General features: G+C 56.0%; 1 protein-coding gene across 1 annotated transcript in view; it reads left to right on the top strand.

Moving 5' to 3' along the window:
* Positions 1 to 23,695, top strand: part of SCUBE1 (signal peptide, CUB domain and EGF like domain containing 1) — a 91,364-nt gene that overhangs the window by 37,695 nt on the left and 29,974 nt on the right. Inside the window, exon 4 of the mRNA XM_058431137.1 lies at positions 17,783 to 17,917. Coding sequence (XP_058287120.1) covers positions 17,783 to 17,917 — 135 coding nt within the window. The remainder of the gene's footprint in view (positions 1 to 17,782; positions 17,918 to 23,695) is intronic.

Below are 23,695 nucleotides of genomic sequence, written 5' to 3'. Positions count from 1 at the left end.
TTATGATGTGACCTTGAGCAAGTAACTCTGCTTCTCTGGGCCTCTGTATACTCCTGCATGAGGTGGGGCTGGTAAGAGTGCTTATTTGACAGAGGTGATGCAGAGGCCGACGAGATGAGCTTTGTAAAAAGCATACCACAGTACCTAGCACAGAGAGCAAGGTCTCAACAGATGTGAACGAGCTAATTAACATTTATTCCTAGTGTGCAAAGCCGGAACACAGTTTAGGGAAAATGGATGTATCCTGGAGCTGGTGAAGGTGCAGGGGGCGAGCCTGGGCCTGGGCCATGTGGGAAGCCCTTTGCCTGGGCCCTGCTCCTCATTCCTTCCAGATGAGCTGCTGCCCACGGTCCACTCCCCACCCGCCAAATGCTCTCCCAGCCTCTTGCGCTGGTTCTTGCACTTACTGTCTGTTGACTGAGAGGTCGTGTGACATCGCGGCTTCATTGTGAACTCTGCTGTGTTCTTATTTTGTAACTTGGGACACATCATCTCATTTCTCAGAGTTGGAGTTTTGGTCTCTGTGAAACGGGGTCGGTCCCTGTCTGTTAGGATCAGATGAGGAGATGGATGTGCAAGTGGCACTTGAGGCTGCCAAGTGGAGGGGTAGAAAAGGAGGAGTAGGAGGGGCCCTCAGGGGACTCCCGATGGGGCCTGGAGCCCAGCTGCACCTGGGGGAGGAAGTCACCGGCGAGTGCCCAGATGCTCTGTGTAGGCGCTGCGCTCCAGCTCTCCCTCCACTAGGCTGGGCTGGTCCCTGGCCTGATGAAAGGGCCTGCGCCATCCCGGCCTTTTAAAGGAGCCCCTCTCGCCTGGAAGACAGCTGGAGACAACATGTGGCTCCCTGGAACCCCTAACGAAGGCTCGAGTTGCTGCTGTTTATTTGTCTTTATACTTCAACAGCTCAAATACATTTCTTGCTGGGAAAAAAAAAATGCTGATCATCTTAGTGTAAAACTAAACAGCTTTGGACAGTCATATACTTACTCCATAAACATCAATATTTTCTAAAGTAAACTCAAGAGGTTTCTTCCTGTTCTCTTTCGTTATGCCCATCTACTACCCCACCACCTTTTCCCATTCTTGGCCCACTTTCAGGTGCTCTAAACACGCTCAGTTGGAGGGATTTGCTGTCAGAGTACAAGACGGATCCAGGCCCGCCTCTCCTCTCCGCCTTCTACAGCTGTTAATCTGAAAGAAATTATTTGGCCTGAGAGAAGGAGACTCCCTGGACAGTGTTGTACATCTTTATAGACTCACTTCCTTCTTTTCCCAAATTGCTACAAAAAAGGGGAGACCCTAGAGTGGGGTGTAGGGAGGCAGACTGGTTCAGACCTGTGTGTGTTTCGAGGTGGAGTGGCCTTTGACAGCCTCATGCCCATGGCCTGCTTGGGATTGGGTGGGGGGACAGTGGGGTGTTTATTATAGGGGGCCAGATGGTTCTTCCTCCCAGCCCCCATCTGGCCCAGCAATCAGGGCAGAATCAGTGGCCCACAGAGCAGAAGTCAGGCTCCTTAGGCCACTGATTTGCTGGGAGACCTTGGGAAATGCCCTGCCTCTTTGTGCCTCAGTTTTCCTGCCATATATGAAATAAAAAGATGGGATTTGATCAGTGGTTTTCAGATGCTGTCGGGTTTATAGCAGCAGAAATCTTTTTTTCCCAAGCAGAATCATGCAGGGGTCTCACACTGTGGCTGAACGGGAGACAAGACTGGCCACAGTTAGAGCCCTGCCCCGCCACGGAGCCTGTCTCTACCTCTGCAAAGTTCCTGGAGCCCCTAGAACTCAGTTTGGAACCCCCTGGCTGGGCTGCTGGGTCAGAGCCCTTCTCCCTCCAGCATCCCATGACCTGGCAGTGTGGTCGTGTGATTTGGCCCCAGGGACAGTGGCAGCTCAGCTCTTTTCTGTGTCCTCCTTGTCCCAGCAGGATGCAGTCCTTGTCTGCGCAGCTCTCGTTGTTTCTCAGGACTGTAACCTCCAGCATGGCGAACACTTTTCCTCTCCCTCACCGTCCCGCCCCTTCCTCCTCCAGGGCGTCCGTACACCTGCTGTTCTGCCCTGAGCACCCTTCCCCAGCCTCCTGAGGAATGCTTAGTTTGGCTGGCCCCTACTTGTTCCTCAGGGCTCAGGTGAGGCGCCAACCCCTAGAGATAACCTCTCTGAGCTGCACAGCCTCCCCTAGGCTTCCCTCTGACACGGCCCTGAGCTCCGGGGACTGGCACTCAGGCGTCTCAGGGCAGATCTCCCTTCCTTCCTTGGGAATTCCTCGAGTGCTGAGCTCTGGATTGGCCAATCTCTTCATCCGAGGCCTGCACAGGCCAGGCCCACAGCAGGCTCATTTGTGTGGTGGAGGATGGGCAGGTGGCAGGGTAATGGGGTAGAATGTTGGATTCTGACCCTCAGGAGGCAAACGACTTGACAGTGGCGGGTGCACAGACCTGCTGCGGGGGTCATCAGCACACTTGGAGCTGGGTAGATGCGCTGGGAAAGTCTCCCTGTCTCCCTTGGCCAGCGATGGCCTGTGACGCCCCAGTCCACTTCTCCGTGCTTGGCTCCTTCTGGTCTCTGCTCTAGACACAGGAAGGGCACGGACTTGGGGATCAGACACTTTGGCCTTGACTCCCACTCCCTTCCTAGCTCTCTGCTCTCGGTTTTCTTTTGTGGAAAGGGGCATGCTGGTTTTCCCAGGACGGGGCTCTGGGGATACAGAGAAGGGTGTATGTGAAGGAAGGCGGCACATGGTGGGCCTCAGGACCCTTCACCTACTCGCCCCTTCCCACTCTCCCTGTGCTTGTATGTTCAGGTCAGGGATTGCATCCCTGTATGAGGCCACCTTCCCCTTGGTAGGAGTGTGTGTTCATGATCCCGTCCTCCTTCCACTGGACTGAAATCTGTTGTCGCTGTGCCTGGTGCCAGCCCCAACTTTGTAGGTCTCAATTTGGTGGCCTGAGGAAGAAGCCCCACTCTGTCTCAGAGCAGAGAATACCGAGTCCATAAACAGCAAAGAAAACACTCGCTGCAGACACTTGCCTTCCTCTGTTCCTGTTTGCAGTCCCTGTGCCAAGAGCTTGGTCAGAACTCCGAAAAATTTAAAAAAAAAAAAAAAAAAAGTGTCTTGTGAAGGCTCCTTAAAAATACCTGCCAGCAAAACATATGCCCCCAAACCAGACACGGAGCCGTGGCCCTAAAAGGGGGCATTAGCAATAATTGAGGGCGTCTCAACCCAGTCCAGTACTTCATCTGTCAATAGTCTCGCTTACCTTGGAGCACCCTGGGCCCTGGGTGGCGTTTGGAGTCGCCCTGGACATTTGCTGGGCCTGGCTGCATCGGGGCAGATGCTGCAGTGACCCTCCTCCCCCAGCACCGGGACAGGCTCGAGCTGTTTATAGTGGCCATTAGCCGGCTGCCCCGGCACCCCTCCCTGTCACCCACCTCGTCCCAACCACATACAGCTAGAAATAGACTGCTGGCAGAGACGCCCTGCGCCTGGCTGGCACTCTTTATTTGTGGGAAGTGGGCAGCCATGGCAGCAGCTCAGCTGCTTGGTCTGGGGTCTTTAGTAACCTCCCAGGTGCTACTTTAATGACGGGAAGAGGATCTCACAGGCTTGCCCTCCCCTGGCTCATCTGCTGACCGCCAGGGGGTCAGACACCAGTAGAGTCATTTGGGACCCACCCATGGTGGAGGCCCTGCCGAGTGAGACCCTCCCCGGGACCTGTGTTGCTATTGTGGGGGTCTGGCTTCCTTGGCCTGGCAGCTGGCCCTGCTGACGCTCCAGCCTTTCCGTCTCTCCTTATGCTCCCAGCAAACTAAATATTAAGCCTGTCCCCAGGCACCTCATGCCCTCTGGGCCTCTGCACACACCATTCCCCTACCTGGAGAACCTCCTCCCGGCCTGTGCCGGACACCCCAGCTCTTCCTCCTGAGCCTCTTCCCCAGCCTCCCAGGCAGAGGGACCCGCTCCCTGCGTTCTGCTCCCTTGCCCTCCCTGCCAACTCTGAGGCCTGCCAGAAGCAGACCAAGCTGCAAATGTCTGTTTACTTCTCCATCGGCCACACGTGCAATAATTATACAGAAACACTCAGAGAAATCCAGAGAAAAGACAAAATCATTCCCCCATTTCTCACGCCTCCAATAGAGCAAGCGTTTTCATGTCCTGATGCCCATGTCCAGTGTCACCTGGGCGTGGACAGAACTGTGTGTGGTGGCAGTTACCCATCGAGGTTTATGTGCCGCTTCTCCTCTGTATTCCAGCAGGACTCTCTTCACTGTTGGTGCGGAATCACGTCGCCGAGATGTGGGAATGGAATGACAGCCTGGGACAGTGGGGGCAGCGGGAGTGATTATCTGGTTGGGACAGCAAGAATGCCCCAATGCTCTTCTGTCGGGACATGCCCCGGGTGCCCATATCTGCAGGCAAGGGGCCTCTGAGATCAGTTAGACTGACTCTTGCCCTCAGGGAGCTCCCAGGCCATGTGCAGAAATACTCCCACTACGGTGTCCTTTGTGTAATTAATACTAGGAGTGTGCAAAGAGATGGTGTGGGGTGGGTGTGAGTGGAGGGTCCCCCGGTGGGGGTGGAGATGGGGTGAAGGGAGGACGTTTTAGGAGGGAGGAGCAGCATGTGCAGGGCCTGGAGGTGGGAAGGGCTCGGCCAGGGAGCAGAGTGGGTTCAGGGCAGGTAGTGGTGGTAAAAAGGCAGTCTCTGTCAAATGAGCCACGTATACCATGTGCTCTCTGGGTTTAAGACCCAGAGATTACACACACACACACACACACACACACGCACACACACGACCAACTGCACTTCTCACCACCAAATGCACCTTTCTCTGCACTGGTCCTCAAGTGGCTTAGAGAGACGCTCGCTGCCTAGGTTCAGCCTGCCTGTTCCCGCTTCTCACAGCACACTCTTCTTGTCCTGCAAGGCTCTGACCCCACTCTGGTTAATAGACACTGGTCTCCCAGTGTCCTCACCACTTCTCTTTCCTGGAATGGCAGCTCCCTGAGGGCAGGCCTTGGCCTCGTCTTCCCTGTTTACCCATGCACCGGTGTGGTGCCTTGCACCCCTGCCAAGTGACTGAGTGAACAAATACATGTGACTAATCACAGAAGTTCGCTGGAGATGGGTGTGGCCAATAGAGAAGACAGTGGCAGATGAGGCCACCGCAAGTGCAGACGCTGCCCGGCAGGAGAGTCAGTCAGTTGTATGCAGGTTAACAGGGGTCTGCAGGGAGTCATGAGAAACAAAAGCTCACAGTCTTTGACCCAGGAATCCCACTTCTGGGGAGCTCTCTGAAGGCAATAATCCCTTAAATGAAAAGGGCCGTAGCTGCCCAGCTGCGTCCTTCACAGGGGAGTTTATTAACAACTGCACGAGGGTGTGGAAGAGGAGCCCACTGCGGACTGCACAAAGCAGCAAGTCAGAAGTGGGGGCAGGGCCAAGCCACAGCACTGAGGGCGCTTTAGCTGAGCTCGCAGTGGCCGTGCATAGATCGACTCATTACATTTAGGAGAAAATCAGCTCGTGCAAAAAAACGGAAACAAAATCGATGCTCCTGACTGTGGTTGTGTCTAAAATGTAGGATTGTTGATCAGCTTTTCCACTGTTTCTCAGAATTCCTTATTGGCTCAGAATCTTAAACGATAAAACAGTTTTATTGGTCAAGTGATAGGGAGCCATGCTAGGTTTTTGAGAGGAGGAGAACCATAGACAGAATGTGGCCACAAACTCAGAGGCAGGTTGGCCGTGGGGAGGCCTGCGAGCTTGCCAGTGCCTCAGCCAAGCGAGTGCCCCCTTTTCCGTGAAGCTTCCTGGCACCCCCACCCAGCCCTCCGCCACTGCCTTCTGTGGCCTGCTGTCTGCCTTTCTCCCGTGTGTCAGCTTTGATGAGACAAAACTATTCTTTAGTCCTGGTTGTTGCTGCCAGGCCCACCCCAGGGCCTGACAGGGAGGGACTGCTGAGTGCAGGAAGGAACAAGCCCACATGTGGCAGGCCCAGCTGGGGAGCTGATGCAGGGCATGGATGGGGCAGGAGGCCAAGCAGCTGGAATCAGGGCATGGCCACAGGCCTGGCGTGTGCCAAGGATGCTCACGCTCAAGGATACCTCGTAGGTGAGGACAGGTGTACACATGGAGGGTGCTAGCAAGGAGGAGGAAGAGAAGGAACAGCCGCACAGCCGCCTGGCCAATTTCACATAGCTTTGGAGGGTGGAAGAAAATGCGGACTTCCACGGGGAAGAATTAGCCCCTGAAGGTTAGAATTCCGACAGTACCGAGGCTGGGAAATGGATGATGGGAATCAATCAGCTGACTTGGCTGGAGTCTGGCAGGATGAACTGGCCAGAGGACCTGTGTCACCTGGGGTGTCGTGGGAGCTCCAGGGCCTCTCCTTGGTTCGGGGGAGTTTTGTTTTTCAACAGGAGTGGGACTTGCCCTGCCGCCCTGTCCACCGGCCTGGAGGTAATCACACGCAGCTGGGCCTGGAGGTAACCACACGCAGCTGGGCCCGGCTAGGTGCGGAGGTGCTGCATTAAGCGTCCCGTGGAAGCGTTTCCTCTTTCTTTCCTTACAGCTTCTCGCTTTGGTTCCATGATTTGTTTGTTTGGTTTTCCTCCTTCCCTCTCACCAGTCCTCCATTCTTATCCCCATCAAAAGAAATTTTTAAAAACTCCAGTGCCTCCTACAGATGTCCAGCCAGGATCACATTCACAGCTGCACTGTCAGAGGCCTGAGGGGATGAAAGCACCCCATTCCCAGCCTGGCTCTGTCACTCACGTGCTGGGGACTGTGGGCAGGCTGGACACTGCTTGGAGCTCCCAGTTACAAAATAGCTACTGCCCTGGGCTGAGGTTAACCGAGATAACTGTAACGAGAGTGCCTGACTCTGAGCAGGGGCCCCAGCCGCCCCCTGCCCTGCCTGTGATCTAGAGGTTCAAGGAGGAGCTGGCCTTGCCATAGGTGGTCTGGCAAAGTGAGTGAAACGTAGTTCAGTAGGGGATCCCACTGTGTCTCCAGACCGCTTCCCTCTCTACTCACTTCCTGAAACTCTGCCCAGCTCAAGCAGCTTCTTTAGTGGGAGACTTTGGTCCTCATGTCAGTAAAGGTGCTGACAAAGCAGGAGGAGACGCTGAGCTGCACCCCTCTTCTGAGGCCCCCCAACATGAATCCTGTCATGCACTGAGCACCAAAGCCACAGGCTGGCAATGACTGTGAGGGTACCTGGTTCCCCATTGCGATCTCCGCACAAGTTCCCCACTCTCGGGCAAGGCTAAGGCGGCAGATGAGCACAGCTCTTCTCTGAGAGCCTTCTCTGGCACCTCCTGATATCAGCCCCTGACCCACCCACTCACCCAGGACCCACTGGCAGCCAGCACCTGCTCCTGTCACTCATCCAGAGCTGCTTCCTTGAGCAGGTCCTGGGGCTGCAGGGCCTCATGGCAGCCCCTCTGCAGCCACACTTTGCAGCATACGGCAGCGAAGGCCACGCAGCTTCATCCCTGGTGGGATGGCCTTTAGCCAGGGCCTATGGATGTCCAGGCCAGAAGCGCCGTTCGTTCCCCACCCACACTTTTGGAAGTGCTCAGTCAGTTATCCAGTCCGCAGACATACATCACGTGCCCTGTGCACTGTTCAAAACCCTGGGTTACTGTGATGCTCAAAACAGACATGGTCCCTGTTCTTAGGGGCTCTGTGTTGTCTGGGGGTAGACAGAAACAGTCGCAAAGAAGATTCTAGGTGGGTGGGGGCGTGCTCTGAAAGAAGCAGGGGAGGGACACATTGCAGAGTGGCCTGTCTGCCACTTTAGCTTAGTGGTCAGAGAGAGCATCTCTGGGAAAGTGGCACGTGAGCTGAGGTCTGAAGGAGGAGGAGGAGCCAGCCGTGCCAAGACAAGCGAAGAACATTCCAGGCAGAGGAGCAAATGCCAAGGCCTGGAGATGGGAACAGGACAGCTGGGGTCAAGGGAGAGCAGGACACAGAAGCCTGGCTGGAGGCGGGTGAGCGAGGAGGAGGCCGGAGGGATGTGGGCAGAGCAGTTCCTGTGGGCTTGGTGGCCGGGAAAGGAGTTCATGTTTATGACACCTTTGTGGGCTTTCAGGCAGGGGGATGGCATGAGGTCCATGAGGGATGGAGGATGGACAGGGGCAGGGTGGAGGCAGGGAGTTCGAGAATCCAGGCCAGAGACGAGGGTGACTGGCCCAGCCGTGGCAGCCCTGGAGGGGAGCGAATGTGTTGTACTCATGGTGAATTTCACAGGCAGAGTTGAAAGGACTGGACATGCTAAGGGCTTCAATGTGGGGAGAAAGCGGCATCAAAAATAACTACCAGGTGTTTTGCCTGAAGCGACTGTGGGTTGTGTGACGATTTGCTGAGCTGGGGAAGGCTGAGGGCAGACTGAGCTTTGTCTCATTCTATTCTGCTTTTGTGGGAGGGGGACTTGGGAGTTCAGCATGGGACCCATGAAGTCTGTCACGCCTGCGGGATGTCCACGTGCAGGCACCACGTCAGCTCTTGATGTCTAAGTTGGAGGGTGGTGGAGCAGGCAGTCCTGGGGGTTTGGGGGCAACCTTGGCAGATAGGTAGCCAAGGGACAATGCGAAATCTCCCGGGAACAGAATGTAGATGGTGTGGGGGTGAGGGCAGAGCCCGAGAGGAGCCTAGGCCCCACTGACCTGCACTGAGCTCCTGAGTACCTAGCGCTGCCTGAGGCTGCTTGAAAGGAGGTGGCGTCCACAGAGTAGGAAAAAGTATTTGCCAATCATATGTCTGGTCAGGGTCTAGTATCCAGGATATATAAAGAACTCTTACAACTCAAGACAACCCAGTTTAAAAATATGCAAAGGATCTGAATAGACAAAGAAGTGGAGACGCCCCGCCCACCTGGGGTCTTTGTGATTGTTTCTGTCTCCCCACAGACAGCATAGAGCCCGTGAGAACAGGGACCGCGTCTGTCTTGAGCGTTGCTGTATCCCAGGGCCATACAAATGGCCACTAAGCATGTGAAAAGTTGTTCAACATCAATTAGTCGTTAGAAAAATGAAAATCAAAACTGTAATGAGAAACCACGCCACACCCACTAGGATGGCTGTTAAAAAAAAAAAAAAAGCCCAGAAAGGAACAAGTGTTGGTGAGGATATGGAGAAATTAGAAACCTCATACTTTGCTGGTTGGAAATGTAAAATGGTGTCGCCCGTGGTAAACAGTCATTTCCTCAAAAAGGGCACACTTGGAGTTCCCAGATGATGTGATGGTGCCACCCCCAGGTATCCACCCAGGAGAGCTGAAAGCGTATACCCCCACAAAAACTTACACACAGTGTTCGTTCATAACAGCCACAAAGCCGGCACAACCCAGATGTCCATCAGCTCATGAAGAGATAAGTGAAATGTGGTCTGTCCCTGCAATAGAATACTATTCAGCTGTAAAAGGGAATGAAGTGCTGAGACACACTGCGACATGGATGAAGCTAGAAAACATGCTAAGTGAAGGAAGCCAGACACGCAAAGACAAATATTGCGTGACTCTCTTCACATGAAATGTCCAGAATGGGCAAACCCATAGACGGAAAGTAGACATGTGGTTTCCGGGGGCGAAGGGGCGGGAATTGGGACTAACCGAAAACGGGCATGGGTCCTCTTTCTGGCGTGATGGAAATATCCTGAAATTAGTAGTGATGGTTGTGCAACACAGTGAATATACTAAAAGCCACTAAGATGTCGGCTGACAGATTGTGAATTATGCTCCATGAGTTCTATCTCAACCAGAAACGGGATTGGAGAAATAGCAGAGGTCGCGTGAACATAGCATCGAAAGGCCTGCCCACACCCTCCAAGCAGACCATGTGCACAGCTCTGTCCACTTCTGGGCCAACTGTGAGTGCCCCAGTAAGTTGGGGTCCCCAGAGAAGGGTGACCTGGGTGGTGAGTGTGCCAGAAGCTTATTCAGGAGGGAGCAGTGTCAGGAGCCGAGCAGCTTCACTTGGAGACCAGAAGGCCAAGGCAGGTCTGAGTGCTCCCCTCTGATGTGGTTTTGCATTTTGGAAGGGACTTGGCTGTCACCAGAGTATGTTCATACCTGTGATTCCCTGAGGCATGAACAGCGGCTTTGTGCTGCACCTCCTCACACTCGGTGGTGGTCTGTGTGTGCCAGGCGCTGTGCAGAGTAACTTACCTCCATCACCTCCTTTGACTCCCAAACACCTCAGGGACTTCTATCCCTGTTTTATAGAGAAGGAAACCAAGGCCCAAAATGGTGAAATGACCTGCTCAAGGTCACAGAGCAAGTGACTCACTGATTTTTTTTTTTTTTTTTTTGAGACACAGTCTCACTCTGTTGCCTGGGCTGGAGTGCAGTGGCGCCATCTCGGCTCACTGCAAGCTCCACCTCCCGGGTTCACGCCATTCTCCTGCCTCAGCCTCCCAAGTAGCTGGGACTACAGGCGCCTGCCACCACGCCCAGCTAATTTTTTGTATTTTTAGTAGAGATGGAGTTTCACCGTATTAGCCAGGATGGTCTTGATCTCCTGACCTTGTGATCTGCGTGCCTCGGCCTCCCAAAGTGCTGGGATTACGGGCGTGAGCCACCGCGCCCAGCCAACTCACTGAATCTTGTACTCCATCTGGTATGACTTGGGGAGCAACAGCCAGGTCCCATGGGCAGTGGTCACAGGGCAGTGTCACGCAGACCCCTGTGAGGACTGGCTGGCGGTCTGCACTGGGCAGCAGAATCCCGTCCTTCCCTAGAGATGCACAGAGGGGGCAGCAGGGCAGCGGCTGGGCTGGAAGGCAGGACTCAGGTTGGGGAGAGCAGAGTGAGCAGACCCCAGTGGCCAGCAGGCTTCACCACCTCCGCCTCCCCTGGGCTGGCTTGTTGGGTTTGGACATGAGCAGTGAGCTTGCTGGTCTGCAAAGCTGACCTTACCATTCATGCGCCTCATCTCCCACCCTGAGCTTGGACTCAGGCCCAGGCCAAGAGGTTGGCCCTGTGTCTTCTGCACGCAGCCAACCTGCTGGGGCATCAGGAGTCCCAGGGAAGGCCTCAGCTGATGCCCAGACCAGGAAGCAGACAGGTCCTGGGAGACCCCAGGCATACCTCCTGCCTGCCTGTGCCAGCAGCTCTTGACAGCTCAGAGAGTGTTCTGGATCTGGCAGAACCCAGGCCCCAAAGCTCTAAGACCTGTGTGTATTTTCCCCGAAATCTAATCCATCTGGTTCTCATTTATTTACACTTAACTCATCAAATGCAATTTTGCAAGAGCCGCTAGATAGCCAAGAGGCTTTTCTGCCTAAGCCGCCCTCCTGAAAGGAGCCAGCGGGCCGGGGTGGGGGGGCCTCAGCCCCCTGGGACCAGGTGGGAGCTCTCAGTGCTGGAGGTGGAGTTGGCTTCCTAAGATGGGCTGGGCACCTCTGCCTCTGTTTCCAGACCCTCAGTGGGAGCTGGGACACCGGAGCAGTGGAGGGCCTGACACACAGTAGGCTCTTGACAGCCATGAAAACATGGGTGGGGTCCAAGCAGAGCACGGAGTCTCTGTTTCAAATCGGGAAGCATTTGCGGGAAACACAAAGAGCCAGAGCTGGATCCAGAAGTAATTTTTAGTTGTTATAAATAACTGTGAACCTGGACTCTTGGTCCAAAGTAGAACAAACAGCCAGCTATTAATGAAAACAAACATTAGCATCTTGGGCCAAAAAGCACACCTCCCGGGGAAACGGGCCCTGCCCGCAGAGGCCTTTCAGAAGCGGGTCAACCTATGGCCTGCTGATGTCAGCTCTGGAAATTCTTCTTGCTGGAAAACAACCATGTCAATCACAGCACAGGGGTCCCCTCCCACACATCACCCTTCAGTGGCTGGCAGCAGGTGGAGGTGGCCTGCGCCTGTGAGGACCGAGTGGAGATGGGCAAGAGTCACAGCTGAGGGCCAGCCACCGCCACCCCGGCCTCCAGATCTGTGCTCATGCCGGGCACTGCACAGTGAGGAGATGGGACCCGATGCCAGAGACCCTGTGGGACCAAGTTGCCATGTCTTGTTCCAACCAGACTCATCACAGCAGCCACTGACCATGGAGAAGGGAGTGGGAGGGAGAGGCTGGAGGCTGAGAGATCCAGAGAAGTGTGCAGCCTACCCCAAAGAGGAAGCTGAGGTCCAAACCAGGGCTGTCTCATGGGAGCCAGGGAGACGGACGGGCAAGGTGGCATGGAAAAAGTCAGCAGCCTTGGCCAGACCCTTGGGAGAGGAGCAGAAGAAAGGGGCTTCGAGAACAACAGGGTCCTCAGGCCTGGTGGCTGGGTGGCGTGAGGGCCAGACCCTGACCAGTGAGGCCCCTCTTTTGTGCTCCAAATGCTCAGCCTTTCTTGACCCCGTCCTTCCCTTCTCCCACCTCTGCCCTCCCCCAGCTCTGCGGGCTGAAGGAATGAGAGCTCACTGCTCACAGGGAGCAGCCTTCAAGGACGTTCAGGCTCCCTGTCTTTTGTCCCAGACCTCACTGGAGTCATCTTTTTCCGAGGGTGTCTCCCAGCCCCACCTGCTGAAGGCCCCTGTGGCACGGCCCACCAAGGTTCAACCCTCTCTTCCTACCAGCTCCCTTGCCTGCCATTTCACCCTTGGCCCGGAAGAGGGAAGGGCTCCAGCAGTTCTGATGGCACAATCACAGATACAGTCGTACATCAAAAGAGGCTGTGGACCAGTGCCTTCCAGCCTCAACCAGGCCGGTCCAGACAGCCGTGAAAGGCTCCTCCCAGAACCAGGTGTCGAGGGCCCACTCTCCACTCTGCCTCCTCCGTCTCTCTCACCAGTTGAAAGGATTTCCTGAAAGGAGCCTCCCGGAGTCTGCCCCAGAGCCCAGGGGACCTCCTGCCTGCTTTGTAGCTAAGTCCCTGTGCTGTGCTGAGGAGCTCCGTGCCTTCTGGGAACATTCAGCTGTGGTCATAAATAAAGATGAAGGACCATGAGCTGCCAGCAGGATTCAGAGGCGGGACACTCCCCCTACCCCTCCTGGAGCCGCCCAGGGATTCTGGACCCCGGATTGGAAACAGGCCCACTCAGGGGCCTCACTACACACAGGCTCAGCCCTGGCCCAAGGCCTCAGTGGTTTGGGACACTCTGCATGTCAGGCTGAACAAATGTTTTCTGCAGGGACTGTAGCCCTGCTAGTTGGACTGATGTGGGGACCCAGACAGGGCTGGGGTTTTTGAGTGCTGTGTGGGGTCGCCAGGGCAGGGTGCAGGCCGCAGAGCAGCCTCGCTCGTTCTACATGCCCATGGCCTGGCTCTGCTGTTCCTCTTAGCCCAGCATCCAGGACCCAGTCAGCCACCTTTCCCTGGTTGCTTCCAGAACTCTCCTGTTAGAGAGGCTGCAGGCCCTTGCCCATCTGGGCCCTGCCCTGCCCCTTCCACAAGCCTTTGCTTTCAGAACACCTCCGCCTCCTCCAGGATCCCCAGGTGCAGGTCACATCTCTCTGCTCTCCTCAAAGCAGCTCGTACTTCGCCTCTTCCAGGAAGCCTCCCATCTCTGTGCTCTGGCCCAGTGCCCTGGAGCTTGGTGTCCCTGGCAGCTCACGGGTAGTGTGGCACAGAGTAGGTGCTTGATGTTCACAGAGTGAGTGAATGAACAGAGACGTTTCAGGTGGATTCAGAAGGCAAGAAAAACTTCAGTCTGGACAAGGAGGGGAGGCAGTTCCAGGAGGAGGGTGGCATGCATAGTTGGGCAGAGGTGAATGGTGGGGGGGTGTTCAGAGAGCAGCAGCAGGAGATTCCTAGAGCATGGCTGAAGAAGTGGGCAGGCGATGAGAGCCCCCCTCATGCTTCAGGACAGCACTCTGCCCCCTGGGACTGGTCCCTTGGCGGTAGTGAGCTCCCTGGCACTGGTGTGTGCAAGCACAAACTGTGCCATCCCATCTACCCTCCTGTCACTTGAGCACTCACTCTTGGCCTGACCTGCTGCTAGGAGCAAGGATATAAAGGAGACTCAGATCTGTCCTCACCCCAGGGCAGGGACAGGACAGCCAAGCCCTCTGGTCCAGGGCAGAGGAAGGAAGTAGTGAAGGAAGGCAGGCCTGGCCTGGAAGCCAGGGTGGAGTGAATTATGCTGGGCACCAGAAAGACTACACAGAGAATGAGGCTGAGCACTGGGCTTTGGAGAGGTGGGCATGGAGGGGCCAGGGAGGCTTGTAAGCATCAACACCTGGGTACCGTCGTCACTACTGCCGTCAGGCTTGAGGGGTCCTTATTCACAGCTGAATCCTGGAGGAGGAGAGGTAGGGCTTTGGACTCATGGGGCTTCCAGTTCTCCTTCTGTCTCTTTTAGAGCTTTGAGGAACTCTCTCCCCATCTCCAGGCCCCAATTTTCTCATCTGAGAATCAGGGATAATAAGAATAATGCCCGCGGTGTGGAGCTGTTGTGTGGATTTATTAAGAGAGTGCCTGAGCAGGGGCCTCGCTGGCAGCAGTTGCCGTTATCTATGGTAGTGAGGCTGGCAACCTCACCCACCTCAACGCTCACCTCTGTGTGCGGGCTTGGGGGTGGGGTGGGGTTCTCACACGGGGCCAGCCACACATGACCCATCCGTACACTGACAGTCAGTTCCACGGGGCAGAGAAGGAGGAGGGCTGCACACACCACAGGCATTCCAGGAGCACTTCCCGGAGGACGCGGTCTGCAATCCCTCAAGCTCTGGGAGCACTTCCCAGGGTTAAGGCCTGGGCATCACCCACAGGCTACAGGGCAAGAGAGGGGCAGAACTCAGGGAGCCTGACTCCCAGGCGCAGGTTCCCCTTTTGCCTTGAGGGCAACTCTCATAATAGAGTGTGCTGAATGCTAGGGGACCATGGGGCAGCGTGTGCTGGGCTCACAGCACCCCTTGGAGAGGGCCAAAGGACTGTTTCTCATAGTGCCCTGCCAAGCCTGGCCAGGGCCTCCAGGTGAGTCCAGTCTGTTCTGGGCTCATGGGTGGCATCTTACAGACCCAGCTGCTGCAGTTGGACGCTCTTCAGACCTCAGTGTGGGGCCCACTTGGAGTGCTGGAGACACAGGGGTGCAAGAGGCATGCGTGGGGCCTCAGGCCCTTCCCTAGAGATGCTGGTCATGGCCTCAAGCCACCCAAGAGATTTGGCAGCCATGATTTCCTCCCCTCCTCGGGGGCCGGGGTGAGGCCTGTTTGGACCACAGTGGGAAAAGGGTGCAGAGGGGCAGCCCCCTCTTTCCGCCTGCTTCATCTCAGGACTTTATCACTTGGGAGTGGGGACAAGACATGTTTACATGGCCCTGCATTTGTTTCCCATTATTCATCAGCACTGGCGAGTCATTGTTCCCTACTAGAGTAAACAGCCCTGTCCCAAGCCCCAGCTGCCCTGCCAGGTCACTGAGGGTTTGTAGATGCCTTACGTCAACCACCCTTTGCTTCAAGCTTTCAGTGAGGTGAGGAGTGGCCAGGCCAGACGGTTGCAGATGGGCGGCGCCAGGGAGCTTCCTCGTGACAGGGATGAGGTAGCATTTCTGCACCAGGAACTCAGCATTTGAGGGTCTGTATCTGTTTGGTTTGCTTTACAATTGGACCTTTAACAGGGCTGGGGAAGCCAAGGCACAGAGCAAGGAATCTGAGAACCATGAGAAGGAAGGTAACGACTGACGTGAGAGGGGTCTGGACTGAGTCCCAGGGACAGCTGCCCATGTCCAGGTCCCATTGTTAAGTGTGTGCCAGCACAGTTCTCTACGGGATCTTATTGGCCCAGAGATGGGACTAAGCCCAGGAATGCTGGGCCCTTCCCGATGCTCCTCACGGCAAGCTGCATCTGGGGCTGACGTGCATGTGCTCAAGTTGACACGGGACTCCAGCTCGTGTGAGGAGCAGCCGGCTCTTCGCAGCATTAGTCTGAGCACACTGGCTGACGCAGCCAGCTTAGCCTGGGGCCAAAGGCACGTGTTCTGCAGCTAGACCGCAGGGCTGGGTCCCGCCTTCACTCTGGTGTGCTGTGTCACTCTACTCAAGCTACTTCAGCTCCCGGAGCCTCCGTGTCCTCTTCTGTAAAATGGGGTCAATAACGTGACCTATCACACAGGTAGCTGTGAGGATCGCGTGGGCCTGCACCTGACGCATAATAAACACTCGAGGGATGTTTGCTTTGTGTTGTTAACAGGATGAGTAGGACATGGGGCCCGGCTAGGTGCTTTTTATGGTCTAGTGCAGGCTGGAGATAGATCCCAGGGGCAGACATGGCTGAGGCGTGGAGGGGAGGGAGGCGACCACTCGCCACACCTAGGGGCTGCCCCCAGCGAAAGTGGCATGGGCACTGGGCCCATAGGGGGTCCTAAGCAAGGCTTTGTTGAATGGAGAAAGGTGCTGAGAATAGTCCCTCTCCCTCCTCCCCAGGCTTCCCCAGTCAGACTGTCGGGCCATGGTGCGATCACCTGGCTCCTCTCAGCAAGGGCCACTTCTACCATTTTAGCTGTAACCGCTGCTGGCTTTTAGAGTTCAGAGCTCTGCCTGCCTCCTCTGACTGCCCACACGGCTGACATTTGAGCTTGCCAAAGAATAATGGCCTCGCTGTCGGCCTCAAAGGCAGCCGCCTGGTGTCTTAGGTGGTAAAGTGGTTTGTTGTCCATGAGTCTAAACAGGACCCAGCTCAAATCGCTCCACAGCTGAGTCCTCTCCCAGTTCAGTGCAGGTCACCAACTCTTTACCTTTTCACATCCTTTTGGTTCCACTAGTAAAAGATGTCTATGTTAAAAGAAGTGTATCAAAAGCTCAATGCCAAAGAGTGTGTGTGTGTGTGTGTGTGTGTGTGTGTGTGTGTGTGTGTGTGTTGGGGGCCGGGGATTGACTAGAAGCAGCCAGTAGCTCACACCGCCTTTGTGGTTTTATATATTTGCCTATTAAAATGACAATACAGACATGGAACATTAAGGTTTAAGAAGCCCTTCTTTCATTAAACAAACTGACAGAGCAGGGGGTTATGACTCTGGTAATTGAAACACGCTGTTCTGTTCAAGACCAGAACTCCATAAAGACTCTTTTCAGCCAATAGCGCCCTTTGTGCCAGCAGCCTCTGGTCAGAAATGAGTGTCGGCCCTGAGGTCTGCCTCTCCCCGAGAGTGAGAAAGACCACTTGGCAGCCTTCCGCAGCCGTCTTGGCAGCCAGAGGTCAGGGCCTTTTCTTAATAAAAACCTCTCATTCTCAGGGCTTTTGAAATCAGTTGCAGGGCACAGAGCCTTGGGGCGCTGCCCCGTGCTGCAGCCTGTTATCGTGTTGTGCTGCTGATGGTAAGCCTGAGCTGAGTCAAGAGACAGGGGCTCGTGGGGTTGCAGTTGGCAAAGCTCCGTGTGTTGGGGACAGCTGCTGCAGGCTGCTCTGTCTTCCTAGAGTGGGGAGGAGTCTGGCGATGTCACCGAGAGCTGAGGTTTCAGGGTCAGACCACCGGATTTGAATCCTGCCTCTGCCACTTACCATACGTAGGACTTTAGACAAGTGACTTTGCCCCTCCACACCTAAGTACCACTATAGCGCAGCGCGATGGGGGCCCACTGTGCCAATGTAGCGCAGCGTGATGGAGACCCTCCATACCACTATAGCACAGAGCGATGGAGACCCACTGTACCACTATGGCACAGCACAATGGAGGCCCACTGTACAGTATCACCATCATACAGCACCAGGGTGGCCCTCTCTGGAGTCCCTCCCTTCAGGGCCATGTGAGGAAATTCACTGCATCCCTGTCCCGCCAGCCCCTCGTGCCCTGCTTCCAACTTACGTGTGATTTCTGGTCCTCTTCTCTTCCTCTTCTCACAGATGTGGACGAGTGTCAGGACAATAATGGTGGCTGCCAGCAGATCTGCATCAACGCCATGGGCAGCTACGAGTGTCAGTGCCACAGTGGCTTCTTCCTTAGTGACAACCAGCATACCTGCATCCACCGCTCCAATGGTAAGTACGGCCTGTGCTGACCAGGTGTGTCCCCCCGCAGGATGGGCAGCCCCCAGAGTCCCCTTCTCCACATCTCAATTCTGGGGCCCTCAAGGTCAAGGCAGGGAATTTTGGTGGTAGTCTGAATGACTGTTTTGCACGTCTGGTATTGGTTCTGCATGGGCCTTCTTCCAGTTCCTTCCCTCTGCCTGCTACACTAGGGCTGCGGGTGTTTCTTGTTTGTATGTGGGGCCGCAAGTGGCACATGTGACCAGAGGAGCTGTTTTCCTTTCTGAGTTGGGGGCTGGCTGTGGCCGGGAAGAGTGGGGCACCATTCTCCATGGGCTCCTTCTCCAAAGGGGGCTTGAGGCTACCCAGGCTGTGTGCCAACTTCCCTGTCTCCGTGAGCCTGGCAGCACCAGTGACTCCCTGCTGCATGTTCATTGGGTTTCCCGCCAGGAGAGGGTCCTTGTGGTCGGGAGCCTGCTGTTTAGAGGCCAGGCAGTGTGGCAGGCCAGCCTGGGGAGGTGCAGAGGGCCCCAGGAAGACACCCCACCAGCTGGAGCATTAGGTGGCAGACCCAGGCTGAAGTGGAGCCTGGCCGCCAGCCAAGCCCAGCAGGCAAAGGTACTTGGTGTTAGGGCATCAGTGGTCAGCTCCTGGAGTTTGGGCTCAGGGCAGCAGAGCTGTGAGGTGGCGGCAGAGCTGTCCGGAAAGCCAGGACACGTGCTTGGAGGAGAGGGGCTTCCAGGCGGAGAACAGCATTTGCAGAGGCACATCTCTTGCTTAAGATAATGCAAGGTCAGGCATCCTGAGACAGGGCTGTGTGCCAAAGCAGAGTGTGCTGTGAGGGCAGGGCAGGAGCCAAGGTTCCCAGGGCCTGCCTGTCGTGAGCTGTCAAGGGAATAAATGTAAGGAAGAAGGCCAGGACTGCCCCAGCTCAAGTACGCCCCCACTGCTGACCCTTAACAAGGAGGAGGCGCTGGAGGCTCGCCGGCATAGAGGGCGTTCCTGGGAAGGTCGCCCCTCTCTAGTACACAGCACCTGCAGAAGGCTCAGAGAGGGGCTCACGCTGAGAGACGGGGAACCAAGGGGCACGCACTGGGCTCCAGGCCAGCCGGACCCTGTGTGAATCCAGCTCCTCCTCTCCCACGCTGGAAGCCCTCCCATGGGCAGCTCTACTGACTGCTCCCCAGCTACCTTGCCTGCAAAATGGGGATGTGGTGTTACCCGGCAGGGCGTTCGGAGATGGAGCAGGATCCTGGGATGAGGTTCCAGCCTCCCGTGAGCAGGCAGGAGGCTGTGAGGTGCGACTCTGCCAGCCCAGGCATGAGTTTCATTAGAAAACTGTTCCTGAGAAAGTGAAAGCAAAAACGTTTAAAAAGTACTCAGGATAATAAAGCAGAAATACTCGAACAGGCTCCTTAGAATTCTTAGTGTTTGTTGCCTCAAAGCCAGGACGGGCCGGCTAATCATGGCTCTGTGGTGTCCCCGGAAGAACAGAAAGCCCGAGCTCCGTGGCTCCTGGCACTTGCTGCTGTCACATTGTCCACACTCCACCCAGGTGGCTCCCAGGCATCAGGAGTTTTTTTGCGCCTTGTAAGACTTCCCAGCTGTGGGCTGTGGGGCCAAGCTGCCCATGATGGAGGCAAACCCTGTAAACCAGGACTCTGAGCCCAACAGGTTGTATAAGAAGCAGATTTATGGGGACAGAGCGAGCAAGTGCGGGGAGGGGCCTCTGCTTCCATCCGGGGAGGGGAGTTCACAGAGTGCCTGCTCTGAGCAGGCTGTAAAGTCCCAGGCCAGGGGACCTGAGCCTCCTTTTCAGCCAGGCGGTGTGTGCTCTGTTCCTTTGAAGCCCGGCTTTCTCCCTAGCAGGACTCCAGGTGGAGCTGAGGCCCCTGGATGAAAGAAGGGTGTGCGGCGGGCAGGTCACACCCGCAGCCACGGCCTGTTTGTTACAGGTTTGGCCTGTAAGGGTGTGCTGTGCTGAGGAGGTTACAAACCTCAGCGTCCCCCACAGGACTGGGGTTGGGGAGGGGATGGCGTGGGAGCAGCGATGGTAGGGGCTGCTGGGGCCACACGCTGACTCTGAGCCAGGCAAGGGCCTGAGCGCTGCCCAAAGACAAGCTCACTCCACCTTTGCCACTGCCCGGCGAGGCTGAGTTGTGACGCTGAGGAAGCCGAAGCCCAGTGAAGTTAGGGAAGAGGCAGAGCCAGGGTCCGAGCCAGGCACACTAGCTATGGGGCCTGCTCCTCGGGAGGTGAGGCGGTGCGAGAGGAGAGAAATGGGCGGTGCAGCAGACGGTGCTGGAGCTGATGAGAAAGCCAGGCGGGAAGCTTGTGGGGAATGTGCCAAGCTGGGCATGTGCAAGGGCCCTGGGGTGGGAATGGGCACATGAAAAGCAGAACAAAGGGTAGGATGAAGGAGCAGAGCACGCGAAGCGGGAGGAGCCCAAGGCGGGGAGGTGGGGGCTGGACAACATGGGGCCTGGTGGGCTGCGGCAAGAGTTTGGATTTTGGGCGGAGGGCAGCTGGGGGCAAGCTGGTTGAGCAGAGGTAGGAAGTGATGCTTAGGGGAGAGGCGAGGCCATCTGGGGGAACGCCAACACTTCCAGGGGCTGGCGTCACATAAATTGTGCAGTGGCTAGTGTTGGGTGGGACCCTGGGCACACATGGCTCACTCCACCCAGATGCCCCAGGTGGCCAGATCCCGATTTTTAAGGAAGCCAAGAATCTAGGTTTAACCAGAATATGGATTTGGGGGCCTCAGCCCCAATCTGCATTAACCAGCATGTTGGTTAAAGAAGTGCCTTCTCTCCTTAGGATTTTTGTGTGGCCTCTCCTGATTTTTTAATCTGGGCAATGAAATCAGTCTAAAAAACAACAGATAACTTACCAGATTGCTCTCGAACGACAAGCCTCAGCATTCCAATGGGTTTCCACGGCCGTGTGGAAGTCCTGAAGAGGGCAGAGCAAGCACACAGCACAGTGGCCAGCTGCCTGTGAGTGCCCATGGGGGAGACAGGGACCTGGGGACTGGCCAGGTTGTCTACCTCTCTGAGCCTCAGTCTGTTGTGACAGTTGCCCACCATTAGTGTCAACTGCAATAATGATTGTTATAGCTCAAAATTAGAGCATGTCAGGAGCTAAGACTGAGCTTGTTTTGCACACAAGTGACCTCTGATTCCCATAGCTCCTGGGAGGGCTCATGGAGCCAGAGCCATTTGGCAAATTAGATTCCTCCTATCACCTGACTCTTCCTCATGCCTGTCCAGCTCTTTGGAGCCTACCCTTGAACAGGGAGAAAAGCACACAGGCTGGTTTTGATTAGATGGAACCAGATGCGTGAGAGGGGTTGGCCCAGGTCGGTCCAGACTCCTGGCTGAGAAACACAGGGCTCAGCCCTTCTGAGCAGCCCTGCTTCCTAGGCACTGGAGCACACCCTGGCCCAAGGCGTGGCTGCGACCCTGGCTAGGCTTGGGAGGATCAGGTTCTCGGCTGCAGCTCTCCATGTGGCCTCTGCACGGTTACTCTTGCCTCTTTGGGCCTTTTCAGCTGTAAAAAGAGCCTAGCTGTCGAATTTTCCCCATTCGCAGAAGAACGCTCTGGTCAATCAAGGGCAGCACCTGTCCTAGGAGTAGCGACTGATGCAGGCAGCTTCTTCAGGTCTTTAGAACACAGGCTTGATTTGGGGGACACACACAGGCTGCTCCTCTGTGCCCACAGTGGGCAGGAGGGAGTCAGAGATGTTGGGATCTGGCCAGGTTCCCTCCACTCAGCACTTCCAAGCACTGCTTCTGGCCCCATGATAGCACCCCCTACCTCCCACTCAGCCCTAGCCCAATAAGTACGGACAATCCCTCCTCTGGCCACAGCCCCAGGGGCCCGCCGGCTGCCCCAATCACACCCTTGCGCCTGGTGTATCTAGAAGGCAGCACCTTCAGGCTCTCTCCCTCTCCCACACTGCTCTTCTTGTCTGGAACTTCTGACGGATTGATGCCACAGGAAGAGGTGGCCTCCTGGAGGAACTGTCTCCTTTTCTCTCAGTGTAGAATTCTTTCTTTCAATCTGACCAGAATCAATCCGGGAGTAGAAAGGGCTCTGGAAGGCCTCAGTCTTACTAGCTACGTGAGTGAAGGTCGCTTGTATTTACCTCCTCATTCATTCATTCATTCATTCATTCATTCACGTGCCGGGTGCTCTGCCAGCCCCTAGGATCCGAGGCATGGTCCACTGGGAAGCTTTCAGCCTGGAAAGGGGATCACGTGCTAAGTAGGGGTGCTAAGAGTTCCTGCACAGTCATGAGCTGAGGGGAAATGCTCTGCGAATTCTATGGCTTTGGTCTTCTCGTCCCAGCAGCAGAGACGTTTGTGACATGGTCTCCTCCTCCACCTGGTGAGATGTTGCTATTCCGAGGGTCCAGCACTGACACTGGGCCGCACTGGCTGCCAGCAGCTTTGGGTTTGAGATGCCCCTGGCCCTCCGTGCAGGAGGCTGTCCTGCAGGGCTCTGCTCTGAAGCCTCATCAGACGCCGCCTGTGGGCTGGCCTCAGCCTTGGTGGAAGGCACCAGAATGAGAGGAAACGTCACATTGTCTCCATCATTGTAGGAAACAGCACAGGCTCACAGGGGGGCTTCAGGCCCAGTGGCCTAGGCTGGAACCCCAGCTCTGCCATGGACCATCTCGTGACCTTGAGCAAGTCACTTGACTTCTCTGTGCCTCATCTGTAAAATGGAGATAGTCGTAATACCTGCTTCGTAGGGTTAAAAAGGTATTGAAAAGACAGTTTCAATAAACACGGGCTCTTACTCCTGTGATTTGTGACAGATGAGGAAATTGAGGCCCTGAGAAGGCAGGGCCTGGCCCAGGGCCCCACAATAAGCCGGCCGCAGAGTCAGGACCGGGGAGCTCTTGGAACGAGGCTCTGCTGACACGTGCCAGGTGCTGCACGGGAGCCTGCTCATTCAGCAGAGGGAGAGGGAGAGGGAGAGGATCAAGAAGCCAGCTTTGTCCTCAAGAAACTAGCGAGCTGGTGGTCCTTGCACCCAGGTTCATCCGTGCACAAGGTAGTACATGCCAAAACCTGGGGCCCAGCAAGATGGCCATCGTCCCTCGTTCATCGGCTGAGCTCTCGCACCTATTCAGCCTCGGGGCAGCCCTCCAGGGTGCCCAACCACCCATCCTTCCTGCAGAGGTTTGAGTGGTGTCCCTGCTGGGCACAGGTAATCAGGAGTCACAACACAGAGGGAGTGCCAGGGCCCTGCTCCTCACCCCACCCTGGCTACTGACAGCTCCCACACTTAGTCCCCTGTGAGAGCATCCCACCCACCGGACAGCCCACTCTGAGCTGAGCCCTCAGGGAAAACTGTTGGGCTCTGCCTCTTCTGTGCCCCAGTGGCCACCTCTGTCCCCCCACCCCTGTTGTTGCTGGCGGCAAGCTCCAGAAAGTGGTCTTCTGCCTCATGGTGCCTGTGTCCCTGCAGCTTAGGAGCTCCCTGTGGGCAGGGACTATGTTCCCCACAGCTCTGAGTCCTGCTGCCAACTTGGGCCTTTGGAAAGGACAGAGGGAGGAAGGAAGAGAGGAAGGTGGGCGTGGGCAGAGCCAGGGTGGGACTGGGAACAAGGCAGGGTGGTGAACAGTTCAGCGTGGACACTGAGGAGCATCGGAACAGCACTCAGCTCACAGCGCCCTCGGTTCGTGCTGTTAGATATTGGTCAGTGTGGGCTGGTGGACCATGTGGTAGGGCCGGGCAGGGGGCCAGACAATAGGGGTCCTCTATCGATGAGGGCCCGCA

Source organism: Hylobates moloch, unplaced genomic scaffold (assembly GCF_009828535.3).
Source record: "Hylobates moloch isolate HMO894 unplaced genomic scaffold, HMol_V3 SCAFFOLD_19, whole genome shotgun sequence".
NCBI lineage: Eukaryota > Metazoa > Chordata > Mammalia > Primates > Hylobatidae > Hylobates > Hylobates moloch.
The sequence above is the reverse complement of the archived record's forward strand: the minus strand, read 5'-3'. Positions and strand labels throughout refer to the sequence as shown.